This window comes from Perna viridis, chromosome 8 (assembly GCF_037379345.1).
Source record: "Perna viridis isolate PV_CMFRI_1.1 ecotype Kerala chromosome 8, ASM3737934v1, whole genome shotgun sequence".
In the NCBI taxonomy this organism is placed as follows: Eukaryota; Metazoa; Mollusca; class Bivalvia; order Mytilida; family Mytilidae; genus Perna; species Perna viridis.
Genome location: NC_142452.1, coordinates 49,199,613 through 49,215,277, shown reverse-complemented (window position 1 = coordinate 49,215,277; position 15,665 = coordinate 49,199,613). Strand labels below are relative to the sequence as shown.

The window sequence follows — 15,665 nt, the reverse complement described above, 5'->3', positions numbered from 1 at the left end:
GCTAAGTTGAAGCCCTATTTTCATGATGATATTCATCGAATATATTGAATTTCTAAATATCAGTATATTTGCTACAAAATTGATTGTACAAATATTTGTTTCAATGAACTTCGAAGTGAAAATATTTTGCTTACATCTAAATGGAAATATTTCACAATACGAGTAATACTAGTGAACCAACTAGTTCTTTTTCTTCATGTAAAGATTCTTTAGTTTTGAGGGTCTCTTTTACTAGGCCAGTAATATCTGAGTTATTAAGTAGTATTCCATCTAAGAATCATGCAAAATGTGATTCATGGGTAAAAAGCCTACATATTTTTGTTTTTGGTATCTTGTTTGATTTGCGATAGTAAACAGAAAATAATATTCAGTTTTGCGTATAAGCCGTGTTCTTAGGGGATAAAAATTATATAGAATGCAGTGTAGATATCAAAATTAAGAGAGATAACTCTGTAAATAATACTCAAATACAATATTGGATAATAAATGTTGATTATCTCGTAAGCGCAGGCAGATTTGAATGAATAATTACACATTTCATAGTATAGAGACATAAAACAACTTTTAAAATTACAAAAATAAAAATATGTAGCCTTTGTAAGGTGTATCGCATTTTTCAGATTTTGCATGATTCTTACAGACAGCTACTTAATATGGACCCAGAATTTGACCGTATTAAAAACTTTTAATAACAAAGGAAATCTTCCAAGTTCACCGTGAATTGGGATATTCCCTACTTGCGGAGCTCGGGATGCATCCATATTTTATTCTGTTTTTGCAGTTACCTCCCGTAAGAGCAGGTGTAATTTCGAAGTCTCTCTCTAATCGATGTTCGGATTCGGGTGCAGAAAAAAGAGATAACTCGAATGAAAATGGAATCCCCAGCAGACAAACACAACGGTGTTTCTAAAATTTACAGGGTGTTCCATTTTGTTGGTAGGTTACATAAGGATGATTTTCATTTGTATCCCGGGTAAAGAAAATTTATGGCAGGGTCTGTAGAACGAGAAATTTCCTTTTGACTTTCGAGATTTTCTAAAGTATCGTCGATATCGGATGGAAAACCTTACGTGTTCCGAATAGACACCTGCTCCAAAAGGAGATAAATGTTGACAAAATGTTGGTCCGCAAGTCTGGAATTGGTGGAACGTTTTCCAATCCTAAGAACATATTTGAAAAATTGTATGTGTAATTTTTCAGCGTGCAGTTTTGTTACATAATGTATTAAAATATTTGTCCATTTGACCTGTAGTTTAAACTGTTGAGGATACGCCCCACATACCACTTCCATATATAATTAATGGTTTTATATAGTGTGATCAAATATATGTAACGGAAAAACAGGTGGTCAGCCTGTCTTATACACACTTGGTATATCATCAATACATAATTTAAATAAGTTGGTCTCAATTACCCCCTCGAAGAACTCCTATACATGATGAAAAAATGACTACTAATATTATTGGAATCTACTTATACACATAAACCTTAAATGAATTTATAAAGTAAGTCACTAATACCAAAGCAGACTACTATAAAAATCTAGTTAAAGCCTGTTGTATATTTGGACTTCTCTAAACTTCTTTGGTCTTTATTTCTACCCACCCTTGATAACTTTAACTTTTGTCAGAAGAGCGTACAGAAAAAACACAGTATAAAGGTCTTTTTACCGTCCTTAGCAGAGTAAGTTGCCCATTTTCACAAACTCTTCGAGCAAAAATTATGCAAGTATTTTGAGTTAACCAGCATAAATACCGCTGGAAAAAAAAGGATTCTGAACTGTAGTCGTAGAAGCCACAGCGACGTGCCAGAGGCTTAAGGTTCATCGTAACTATAATCCCTTTAGGGATTTGGCGCTGGAGATATTTTTTTTTGGTTTAACAACAGTGGTTTATAATCACCAGCGCCAAATCCCAAAAGGAATAAATCATAACCTTTCGTAGTTTCGACAAATATGGCCACAGTTTTACAGTAAAATTCATTCTTTAATTCTGACTGCAGACAGTGAAGCCTGTGTATCGAGAAAATTTTGAAGGTATATGAGAAAATTAAATCAATTTGTTTATGTATAAAATAATACCCAAAAACTAACCTTACTTTTGCTGTTTATTTTTTTTTTTAAATTTCACATCAAGTGCCAAAATAAACTAACACTAGTTCTATAACATAAAACCACGCATTTTATGTTTATCGGTCATGTTTTCATCGGATATTTTCATTTTTTGTTTATAGTCAAAATGCTAGGTTTTATCATTGGACACCAATTTGCGGGAGTAACGTTCCAGCGAATTGACTTGCAGGATGTTTTTGTCTAGATATAATGTAATATCAAATAAAAATATTTAAGAATGATTGAAGTACAAAGTTAAAAGACGTGGCTGTAAAATAAATTTCTTACCCGATGCAGAAATTCCATTAAAAGCATCCAAATTTGCTTTTGAATCAGCACATGTAAGATTCCATAAAAACCAGAATCGATAAGTCTCGAGAAGCACATTTCCAAATAGTGATCATTAAATATTTAAGATTTTTAATGGCGCAACGAAATTTATTCACACATCATTTTATCAAAGATAAAATATATTTGAAAACCATGTGGTTAGTATGAAAGTAGTATAGTAAAATTAAAAAAATGAAGGTTTTCATAATTTTTTGTGATCATTGCTTTTGGAATGAAAAAATACTTTTAACCTTTAAATGATAAAAATTTGTTCCACCATATCAATCCGAACGTGCAGTCAACCGTAACATAACAAGATGTCAGCTTGTAGGCCAGATCACTTCGTGTTTTAATTCGGGAATATTATCTTCCAAACAAGGTTTGTTGGGATAAATTTGACTTCTTTTTCTTGAAATTATATAGTTTTGTTGAAAAAATAGTCTTAAAATGTCTGAATTTAAAGTTGATTTTTACACCTTGAAATTAAGGTCCAATGATAAAACCTTGCATTTTGACTATAAACAAAAAATGAAAATATCCAATGAAAACATGAAAGATAAACATAAAGAGCGTGGTTTTATGTTACAGAACTAAACTAACACCTGAGATTCACTTAATTACTAATGGGGTTTTTAACACTGTTAACTACTCTTGCGAGTCATGCACGGATGGCCCAATTATGAGGGCTTTATAATAAAGTTATTTTCAAGTTTTAACAAACATTACTCTTTAAGATGACAAACTTTTTGTTAAGAAAATATTATAACATAAAAATGTTCCTCTGAAAAGGTAGTTAAATTATGAGTTTTGATAGTTTCCATGGAATCACCCTACTTCTTTTGTGGACAATTAATTTTCTATATGTCCTTAGAAATGCTACATAAGCAAAATTTTTGAAAAATTATGCAAGACTGATATCTAGTAGACCAGGTTTTAAGATCACCTGGCCAAAGGCCATTTGAGCTTTTGCTTTCACTATGCATCTGTTGTCATCGCCATCATTGATGTTGGCATTTGCACCTGCATAAACTTTTTCAAACATGTTCTCCTCTGAAACTATTGCAATCAAACATGGCATGAATGTTCCTTAAGAAGTTTTTCGCATATATCTCTAAAAATCGTTAGGTTACGGAACATTATGATAGAATAAAAGTGCTCATCTTGATGAGTTCTATTTGTGGTTAAATTTTTGTAATAACCTGTTGAGCTATGTTGGAGTTATTTCCCTTTTTTACATTTTTTGCTAAATTTGAAGTTTTTACTTTTGAAAATCTTCTCCTCTGACACAGTACAATAGCAATTGGAACAAAACTCGGTATGAATTTTCACTAGGGTATCATCAACTGATGTGGGGATTTTTGATTCACGAAAAAACATGATCACCATTACTAAAAATAGACCATAGGGGTCAGACAGAAGTTTTTTTTACATTTATCTCTAAAATTGATATTAATCCAAATTCTGACGGGGTTGAAGTGTGCAGCATGACAAGAATTATATGAAGTCTAATTAAGTTGTGTTGGAGTTATTGCCCTTTTTTTGACATTATTTCGCTATTTATAATGTTATTACTTAGGAAAATCTTCTTTTCTGACACTACCAGACTAATCAGGACCAAACTTGGTATGAATGTTTCCTAGGGTATCCTCAAAAGAAATGACCTTGGGATTTTTTATTCGACAAAAAAACATTTGGTCTTTATCTTTGTTTTTACTAAGCCAATAGTGAACAAACTAGGCAGAAATGATAAAATGGTCAACTTTAACTTCTGATAGAATTTTGATTCCACTTGATTGAACAAGATGGCCCCCAGATGCCATTTAAGCCTCTGATTGGCCAATTTTCAAAAAGTCAACCTCCCTGAAACCTTCGGTGACTATGTTTTGAAACTTAGTAGGCTCAATGAACTCAGTGCCTTCTACACACAATATACCTTTTGTGTAGCTTAGTTGGCTCATCAAGTTTCTGGAGCCACTCAAAGTTGCCATTGAAACCCTATGGGAAAATACTTTTGGCATATGTCTTTGCTTTCCTAAGCCAATAATGGCAAAACTTGGCATCTTTGAAGGAACCACTTTATAACATGTATGAACCATGTGTGCTATGTACATGGAATTATAATTTAATTAAAATCAATATTATTTGCAATATGTACAGTGGTTGAAGCAGTTTATATGTGATTCCTTCAAATGTTAATGTGGAAATACCACTTTTGAAGAATTCAAGGCTTGAGGATGTTACAATTATGTATCAGTCTATGTAGGAATTAGGCAATGGATGGCACATTGTTTTTCTGAATTTGGTCTTTTATGCCTCAAAAACATTCAGTACATTTAGAAAACAACTAACCTATTTAAAGTTATTCTGAAACATCTATGACATATGTATTTTTTAACTGTTTATATATATGGAAAAAGTGCTGGAAAATTATCCTGCCCCATTTTTCCATAGTGCATTTCAGCTACCGTAAATTTGACTTATCAATATATCAAAAAGGCAAACTTCACAAACACTTTGATGGTTGTTTCTGGAGGTCATGAGGTGTAAAAACTTGGATAATGGAAAACATTCTCTGCATTTTTTTATTCATATGCCACACCTTATACACATTTTGCCAGATTCTTAGACAGAGAAGTACTTAATTCTGGCAATGATTTCCAGTCAGAGATAGTATGTGGTAAAAAGGAAATTTATTAACACCAATATTTTATCAAGTAATGGCCCTTGGACTTTGAAATTTCACTAAAATTGCCATTTTCCGAGCTTTTTTCCCGTACGCTTGCAGATATTGGGCTGATATTTTGTATGCGAGTCAATTATGATTAGTTACAAATCAAGTTTGAGTTTCGTTCCGCTCCACTAGTTTTTGACCAAATTACGGCCCATGGAATCCAAAAATTTCATAAAAAATCGCAGTTTTCCCCATATTGTTCCCATACGCTTGCAGGTAATGGACCAATGTTGTGTATATGTGTCAAGTATGATTAGTTACAACTCAAGTGTATGTTTTGTTCCGCTCCACTGATTTTTGACAAGTTACGGCCCTTGGAATTCCAAAATTTCACTAAAATCACAGTTTTTCGCACTTTTTTTCGATACGCATGCAGATATTGAACTTATATTTGGTAAGCAAGTGAATCATGTGTCAATTATGATGAGTTACAAGTCATGTTTACGTTTCCTTTCGATCGACCGACCAATTTTTTACCAAGTTTCTTTCTGCTCCACTGATTTTCGACCAAGTTACGGCCCTTGGAATTCCAAAATTTCACTAAAATCGCATTTTTAAGCACTTTTTTCTCATACGCATGCAGATACTGGACTTATATTTGGTCAGCAAGTCAATCATGTGTCAATTATGATGAGTTACAAGTTATGTTTACGTTTTGTTTCGCTCGACCAATTTTTTACCAAGTTCTCAATATTTCCTGTTAAGCAGTGGATATTTAAAAATATATTTTCAAACAGCGGGGCCCTAAGAGATGGCTGCCATCTCCATGATCTCTAGTTACAGATGTATATCATCAATAGTGGGTCCCCAATAAAGGTCATGACTGATAATTACCCCAAATATTTGGCCTCTGTAGCAACTTCTAAGACATGATTATGTAGTGAATACTTAAACGGCAATGGTTTATTTTATTTTTTAAACATTGATGACATAACATTTTTTTTTATTGAATTTCATTTGACACTTTTCTTCCCACTTCTGTAAATTTGACAGGTCTTTTTGAAGTGAATCGGAGTCATTTTTATGACTGACTGGTCTGTACAGCAAGCAGTCATCAGCAAAAAGTCTAATACTGCAGTCAGCATGTTATTAGTGGAAAGTAAAAATAAGATAGGACCCAAAGCAGTCTTTTTACAAGATACTATGTTCAGATATTAGTTACATTCCTTAAATAAGTGTTTGATGGGGGACTTTATCAAAGGCCTTCAAAAAATCTAAAAGTATGATATCATTTTGAATACTAACAATAAGTTTGAGCTAGGGTCAGGCTTAGGCATACAGTAGTCACTTTAAAAAAATGGCACATTTGTCTGCTACACATCATTGTGTGGGATCTCACCAGTATTTATAGATGTTTGAAAGAAGATTGTAAAAAATTATGACAATTGTTCAGCAAATTTATGTCGGAAGTGAGCTGGTATACAAGGTTAGTAGCTTTATGGTATTTAGAATATCGTAGGTTTAGTGTTACAATGCTGTTATTTTCTGCTCACCCAGAAAATGTTTTTGGATTATGTCACAGGCAGAAACCTACCCAAGTTAAATTATCTCCCATTTCATTGTGATTTTCGTCTGTCAGGGAGGAAATGGCTGCGATAGGCCGTTCTTGGTTCTGATATGGAAAATGATCGAATATGAACGATATTCATGTGTTGATAATATATGTCTGGTTAAAAGTGCTTTCTACATGTATGGTGAACAGGAAACGACAGGTGTAGATCGTGCCGTTTGCTTAACAGATTTGTAAAACGATGACTTCTTTGGATGGATAAGTTGTGAAAAATTCTTATATTCAGGTGGTAAACTGTGGTGCCATGCGGTTTAATTTTATGGTAAGTGCTTGTTTCCTGGAAAGTAAACATTATTTTCCTCCGAAGACGCAAATAGAAGTGATTCCCTTTAACTTAAAATTTTACTTGAAGACGCAACACACGTGCATTATTAAGTAAACAAAAGGGATCAAAGGTTGCAATGTAGCACGTACATGTACTGTATAGCTCCATTCTTTATGGCTAGCCAAAGTGGACAAAAATGAGCATTTTCCAATATTTAAAAAAATGATTTTTTTAATATTACAAATTCATTTTCTAATATTACATATTAGATTTCTTTTATCACAAAACTTGGTCAACATAAATAGTCAAGTGTACCTTATACCATCAAGAGATCATAAATTTGTAATGCCTTATTCACCAACAAATTACCACTCTTCATCCTACTATTAAAAAATCATTTTTTAATATTAAAAATTCAGTTGAATTTCTAATATTAAAAAAACTATTTTTGAATATTAGAATTTTTTTTTCTAATATTAGAAAATGGATTTGTCTATTCAGTGACGATTTTGTAATATTAGAAAATCATTTTGTGATATTAAGAAATGTGACTGATTTTCTAATATTACAAATTCATTTTCCAACACATGTGTTTATAATATTACTAAATCAGGAATTTGTAATATTAGAAATTTAATTTTTAATATTACAAAATGAATTTCTAATATTAAAAAAATGGTTTTGTAATATAAAAAAATCTTTCTAATCTTACAAAATATTGATTTTTGCCCACTTTGGCTTGCCATAATTCTTGATTTCAACCGTCGTACGGCAGTCGTATCTTAAAATCATTCAAGATTAGAGACATAAGAGTTGAATAAGATGATAGCTGATGTAGGATCCTTACATACTCACAAGATGACAAGTTACGATTTTGGCATTTTTGGAATATGCTCAATGCAAATTTATGCTAAGACCCTATATATGTTATATTCCGAACACTTGACAATCAGGAAGGTAGTTAAAATATTCGTCACAAGGTATTGTTATAGGCACCATGTTTATAATAGAAGAAGGGCCAGATCGTATGGTCTTGAAAAAAAGAGTTCCAAATTATGTGGTTTTTATCTCATCCATTCATTGAGAGAAAAAATAATCTGACATCAAATCCAAGTACACACATTTAATTTTGAACTAGAATTTTCTTAAAGTGCATCCATATAGCAGAGTCACTTCTTTATATCAATGATTTCGCTGTATTCACATATACCCTGTGAAGATTTTTCCCAGGGTTCATGTACAAATATACGTGTGGATAGTGATAGGAACAAGTGCATGCGACGCGTACCTGTAATTTATTCATTATTTAACAAAAATGATTGGCTGATTGAAAATGATTTTTTTCCAGTTCCCTAGTACTTCTTAAATATTAAACATACTTAGAACAACAGACAAGTATTCTTTTCAGGCTTACAAGTAGTAAATTTCTCTTTTTCCTTAATGTTACATTTATTTAACATTTTACTTGTGTTCGGTAATAGGATTTTCGTATCTGTTACATGTATCTTGGTAGCATATATATGTACATGTAGGTATACTTGTACATGTATGTATTCATGACATATACACATGTTTTTATAGTAACTGTTAACTATTGTAACTAAATATACATACATGTGCGTATTATTGTCATAAATACAGTCATTCAGACAGTATTACTATATAATGCAGTTGTCATTTTACAGGGAAAATACAGATAAGTGTGATAGAACAGCTTATGTCGGATTGGATCAACATGTGTTTATACCTATATGAACAGCAACAGAAGGAATGCATTTATCAAATATGTGAATATGTGAAGGTGTCAAGAACTGTATAGAACAAAAATGTTTAAAAAAAACGAAATAAATTCAATATTTATTTATCACACTGTTACTAATTTGATTGCCGCTATAATCGAGGTTAAGTTTTTACTAACCAAACGAAAAATTCTGAGTTGTATCAAAATTGAATGGTGTGTTGATACTTGTCTAAATTGTTGAGGGTTCTACCTTTACGGTCGTATCAAACTGCAATCCGGGAAGCTTTACATTCCTTGTTGAAGTAGAATTGGTTAATATTAGGTTGCATCATACTTGCAAAAAGGATGAAACTTTGAAAATTTTGATTGTGGGTATTATAGTATGTATACATGTACATGTACATAGATTCAATAATTTTGATGAGAAAGAGGTGTGAGATGCATACTTTTAGCTTTACCGAGAGATTCATGTCTACACCAGATTAGGTTGACGTTAATACAATTTTATAACAGGATAAAGAAAGGTTTGTATTGATTTTGGGGTTTTGGAGGAATGTCTCGTAGTCCTCTGACCAACCAAAATTATGTCGCCATGGGGATGTTTGTCGGTGCCGCATCCTCTACATTTTGTGCACATGTGTAGTGCAATTGCCTTTTCTATTGGAAAAAAAATCGGCGTAGTTTTAAATTTCGTAAACCATAGAATTAGAGACAATGTGATTGTTACACAAACATAAGAAATTCGGGACTAAAAGCGTGAGAAAGGAATTTAGAGTAGAACGTATGTAGTTTGCATATTTTGACCTAGAGAAAAAAAACCTGCGAACGGAAACGTTTTAAATAAAAACCATGTTCAACACTACCACAGATACCTCAAAAGCAAGAATTATTATTATTAATCAAATTTTCAGATTTTTGCGAATAAAGCTCCTAGTAAATAGAGTGAAAAGTATACTCAAATAATATTTGAGTAAATGTCACTGATACATGTATATTTGTAGTAAATCACTTGGTATTAAAGCATGGCACTTTTTCGATATACACGAACATGTAACATTGACCTTAATTGTTGACAAGCTTATTGACGGGATTATAGAGGTAAACTTAGGTAAATGTATGGCAAGTGGACATAAGTCAATATTTTGTAATATTAGAAAATGAATTTTTAATATTACAAAATCATTTTTTTTAATATTAGAAAAGATTTTTTAATATTAGAAATTCATTTTCTAATATTACAAATTCCTGATTTAGTAATATAATAAATCATCAGACATTTTGTAATATTACAAATTGAATATGTGACATTTGAAAATGAATTTGTAATATTAGAAAATCTCTTTGCAAAATTGCAAAATCAGTCACATTTTTTAATATTACAAAATGATTTTCTAATATTAAAAAATCGTAACGGAATACGATAAATCCATTTTCTAATATTAGAAAATTAATTTCTAATATTCAAAAGTCGCTTTTTAATTTAGTCGATTTTTTAATATTAAAAAAGAGTTATGTGATATTAGAAATCTAATTTGTAATATTAGAAAATGAATTTGTAATATTAAAAAAATCATTTTTTTAATATGAGAAAATACTTATTTTTGTCCACTTTGGCTTGCCATATAAATGTATGTCGTGCGTACATCGGCAGGCCTTCGATGTCCCGACTCACTTAAATTTTTCTATAATTAGTACAGCTAGAAAAAATCCAATTTGGCATGTTGGTAGATACACGTTTGACCGACTTGTGTATTTTTTCCTGATTTTTTTGTGATCAAACACAAAAAAACGATCCAATTTTGATTTAACGTACCCTCCACTCAAAATGATTTCAATTAAAGATCGAGGCTTTATCTTAATATTATTTGATACTGTTTTTGTTGATAATTTAATGTTTACTAATAATGTTCCTAACTTGAATTGGAAATTTTTTTTTGTCTAAAAGTAACTTTTAAGGTCATTAGCAACGGCAGTAAACAACAGGATTCACTTTTCCGTCTCAACTCGTCCTCCCAAGTCAGGGTTTTTAGTCCACCTTCGCTCCCTAAAACCTTGACATCAATCATTCATATTTTAACCCGGGTCCAAAATCCAATCAAATCACTCGTAATAGAAACTCTTCGATTTAACTTACAAAGTGGCTGCACATAACGTAATTTTTTTCGCTGAAGACTCTAAACAGAATCTACAGTTATCATTATTTGCTCATATTGCATCATTTGTGACATCATACAATTTTCAGTTACTATAACGGATCGTCCATTACCTCGTATTATTGTTTACCTTTCCACAGACATTTTATGTTAAATCGATTTTCATTGGTGCTTCTCACCCGGAGAAGCAACCAATCGGAACTGGCTCGACGATACCCGCTAAATATGAATGAGTGATGTCAGGGGTTTGAGGGAGCGAAGGTGGACCCAAAACCCTGACTTGGGAGGATGCCTCAACTAAACGAGAGCGCGAGTTCTATTGTTCTCGTCGCGGTAGGTTTCTGCCTGGTCAGACTGAATCTTAAAGGAATTATAATGAACGTTAATCCAGTAAAAGGCTGAAGGTTACTACATGCAGCCAAGGATATTTATAGTAGACAGGATTTGAATATCACATTTTCTCATCGTGCCTTGTGTACAGCGACAGTTATTCCATTTTGTCACTCATATTTAGGAGAGTGTCTTGATATTATAGGTTAATAAACTCAATAAATGAGAATAAAGCGCAGAGGGTTTTCAGTGAAATTCCTTATATGCAGTAATAAATACCTTAGTACAGAAAAAATAAATAAATAAAAAAAATAAAAAGAAACCTTGAAGTCAATATTCAGGACAATGAGGGATGAGTTTAAAATTCCAATTAGCAGAGCAGACTTCACTTATAGGATGTCACTATTTTGACAAGTGGCAATTCATTATTTTACACACACAAAAAATACAAATCAAATAAATCAATTCTTATAGTATCAACATCACAATCTGACTTTCGATTTTGATTGTATGTTACTACATAAAAAACGCATGAGATTTCAGTACTTCTCCGTCTAAGAATCTGGCAAAATTTATTTAAGGTGTGGCACATGAAGGAAAAAAACGCAGAGATTTTATAGCATTAACCAATTAATTATACCTGATTCTTACACAGAATGGTACTTTAATCTTTTCTACTATAAAAACCCTTGATTCAGCATTCTGAGGATAGAACCCAAGACTTTTGTGCCGTCTAATAACAAACTAGTTATGATAATATAACCCCCTTTCACATGTATTTTATGTATATATAATAAGTGAGGAACACATGTGAATAAATATAACCTCCTGTCCACATGCATTTTATTAGTGAGGAACACGTGTGGATTGATAGTTGCTTGACTAGTGACAAACCAGTTTTGCTGAAATATTAAAACTTAAATTGTGAAGTTACTGGCCACTTAACCGCTACTTTGTACAACACATGTGGGCCAGAGTCCTTTATAAAAGGATAGACAAGTGAAACATGAATCTTTCCCTTGAAGAAAAAAAAGTTTATAGACATACCTCAATTGATCTTGGAGCTACATGTAATTTCTGATTGGATCTTGGTCAGCTTCTTTCATGCTTCATTTTGACATTATGATATCACGAGAGAAGCAGAAAATTACTGTGCTGGAAATTCATTTTCGACCATGTAAGAGCTGTGGAAAACTGTTTGACCAATCAGTCTGGACAAATAGCCCATTTAGTTATAAGAAAAGGAATAAGAATATTTTATTCCAATTAGTGCCCATGAAAGGCAATACAACATTATAATATCATTGAGAAGTACAAAGAAAGAAAAAATCAATATCAGCAAGCTCAGAGCCATGAAATATTTATCCTCCCAAGTCTGGGTTTTGAGCCCACCCTCGCTCCCTCAAACCCCTGACATCACTCATTCATATTTAGCGGGTATCGTCCAGCGCCATATAGTGAGTTACCTAAATTTAACACGGATCCAAAATTCAATCAAATCACTCGTAATAGAAACTCTTCGATATAACTTAAAAAATGGCTACATATACATAAGGACATTTTTTTCGCTAAAGACTAAACAGAATCTACAGTTATCACTATTTGGTCATATTGAATCATTTGTTACGTCTTACAACTATCAGTTACTCGTATCATTGTTTACCTTTCCACAGACATTTTATGTCAAATCAATTTTCATTGGTGTTTCGCACCCGTAGAAGCAACCAATCGAAATTGGCTGGACGATACCCGCTAAATATGAATGAGTGATGTCAGGGGTTTGAGGGAGCGAGGGTGGACTCAAAACCCTGACTTGGGAGGATGAGAAATATTTAGTGACTAAAATACAGTGGTGATACACAGAAGAATTGACTTTCCTGAGACCCAAAGATTTGAGTAGCCCCTTAATTGTCATAACTTATGACATAAGAAAAAAAATTGATTGTCCATTTATTGTTGCGAAACATTAATTTCAGTGAGATTTTCTCCAAGACCTATATAAAAATGTTAAAACCTCGTACGCACAACATCTCTTTAACCACTTAAGTAATTTGGTTGAAATTTTATTGAATGATTGGGCATCATATGTGAGTGTGCACCAAAGAATATAATTAATGTTACAGGACTCCTAAGCCTAAGGGAGATAACCCAACTAAAGTGTTTTTATGTAAGAAAACCCTGTGAGTACAACTTCTTATAAACCTCCCAAGTTTTATGGATGAAACTTCATAGTGAGGTTGGGCCTCATGTGTAGATGTGCTTGATGGTTTTACATTTACTGTTATAATTATTTAACTCTAATTTGAGGCAAGATGGTATTTATATTTTTATGAGCTTACAGTATTTCTAGTTATACAAAAGTTCTAAAATAAATTGTTTTTTTTTTTTTTATATTTCAGATGAAAGGAAAGTGATATAACAAGTCCTCAAAAGAATGTCTGGAAACAGCTTGAGACCCAAAGTGATAGAACTGTACAAAACAGTAAGTTTATAACATAAGAAGGTCAAATATTATATAAATATATGATTCTGTAATCTTTCCCTTACATTTCTTTTAAAATGGCCCCTTAAACAGATCATGTTAAATTTTTGATAATGAGGCTCTGCAATGTTGGAGAGCATGAATCATATCTTACCCACGAGTTCCTGAGATTTTTCCCAGTACTGAAGATAGCTGGTGCTTATATAATTTTCTCACTTTGATTTTGTTTTCCAATTAAATGTTCTGAAATTAAATGGCCTATATTTTACAGCTGATCATGACATGTCAATGTGGGTAGTGATAATTGTCAAAAATAGGCCACTTCAAAACAGATACTAGGTAAATAAACTGAGTGAAATAATCTACCACCAGTTATCCATGTGCAAATTACATGTATAGAAAAGTTCAAAACACACATGGGTAAGATATGATCATTCCTGAACTCTTTTATTTTATTGTGACAATTTTTTTATGGAAAGCGCTTGTTTTTTTTATGTAGAAAAGATATGGAAATCTAGCACAGCTTCAAATAGGATTTTTCTTGTTCTAGTGTTGAAAGAAAAAAATTGGATGAGAAACATATTAGACTGACATCTCCACCTTGTGCATGTAAAGGTTTTTAATGTGAAATCAGAAGCTTAGTGGTTTTGATTTACTTTTTGTCATTTCAAGTCATTGCCGTAGGGCTGTTTATATTGTGGATAGACATACATCATACAGTATATGTTAATTCTGAAGGTTTTTCTTAAGTTAAGGCAATTGAATAGTGTTATTGATAAGACCATCCTACCACCAATCTGTCTATTATAACTGTTTTTGCCTGGAAAATGTCATTATTTTTTGTATCATACCTCATCTCAAACTTAAATGGAGCGTTACTAATCATATAAGTGACTTATAAGCTTCTTTCCTTTATTTATTGTCTGGTACTTGTATGATAGGAAAATCAAGAAAAGAACATGAAATAATAAAAAAAAAGCATGTACAAAGAAACAAAAGTAAATGAGCAACCACTAAAAATCAATAATTGGGAACATGAATCAGGTGCACTGGTAGGGTAAGCGCCTTCTGCTATTTTAGAAGCACCAGTCGAGTTGATCATAAAATGTCCCATCCAGAGTAGACGAAGAAGGAAAGGAAAACTATGACCCCTTGAACAAATTGGTTCTTATGGTGCAGATGGGTGCATCATGACAACCATCAAACTTTTGTAGTGATGACTTTAATCTTGTAGCAACATAACCCTGTTACAGCAGCCTAATTGTAACGATTCTAGAATTGTGCAAAAAAAGTCCATGTAGTTTTGGCAACTTTTGGCGTGCTCACTAACGCTCTTTCATTATTTTATCTTCTGTAGTTGCTGTACTATGGAAAAGACTATCCTTTAGGCTATGATTATTTTAGAAAGAAATGTAAAAATGCTTTCTGTAGAAACAAAGATGTAACTGATCCTGAAGAGATTGAAAGACTCTTAGCAAGAGGAGAATTTGTTAAAAAAGAACTTGAGGCATTATATATGCTAAAAAAATACAGAACGCTGAAGAAACGATACTACAGTGGAGAGAAGACATGATTATACATATGTACATGTAGTGATTTGGATGTCTAGTCCTAACTTAATGAGTTGGATGTACATATCTGTTAATATTTTGTGTATTAAAGTAGTTCAGATCTATGATTTTGTATAAAGATAAATTTCCCTTTATTCTGATAAGATACTGGAAAGTACTACTGTTCATGGGGTACACATTTTCATGGCTTTTTGTGGGTAGGCCGAACCACTAAATTTGGTTCCCAACGAAAAGGAGATTTCCATTGACGTGTATACTAAACACCTCAAAACCACAAATTCAAGAATCCACGAACATGTGTTTCTTCTCTAATTCACGAAAATTGGTATCACAAATTAAAGTACTTTCACAATAGTAGATGAACATACATGTACACAAAGAA

At 32.4% G+C, this 15,665-nt stretch overlaps 1 protein-coding gene across 2 annotated transcripts; it reads left to right on the top strand.

Moving 5' to 3' along the window:
• The first annotated feature begins 1,605 nt into the window (after nt 1–1,605).
• Nucleotides 1,606–15,387, top strand: LOC148610831 (electron transfer flavoprotein regulatory factor 1-like). Of its 2 annotated transcripts, none has more exons than XM_088596247.1 (3): nt 1,606–1,683; nt 13,630–13,712; nt 15,070–15,387. In XM_088596247.1, exons 2-3 carry the CDS (start codon nt 13,665–13,667, stop codon nt 15,283–15,285), a joined length of 264 nt encoding a protein of 87 aa, XP_088452373.1. In that variant the 5' UTR covers nt 1,606–1,683; nt 13,630–13,664; the 3' UTR covers nt 15,286–15,387. The 2 variants fall into 2 exon arrangements, with proteins under 2 accessions (XP_088452373.1, XP_088452374.1); XM_088596248.1 differs by lacking the exon at nt 1,606–1,683 and adding an exon at nt 2,743–2,819.
• The last annotated feature ends 278 nt before the right edge of the window (nt 15,388–15,665 follow it).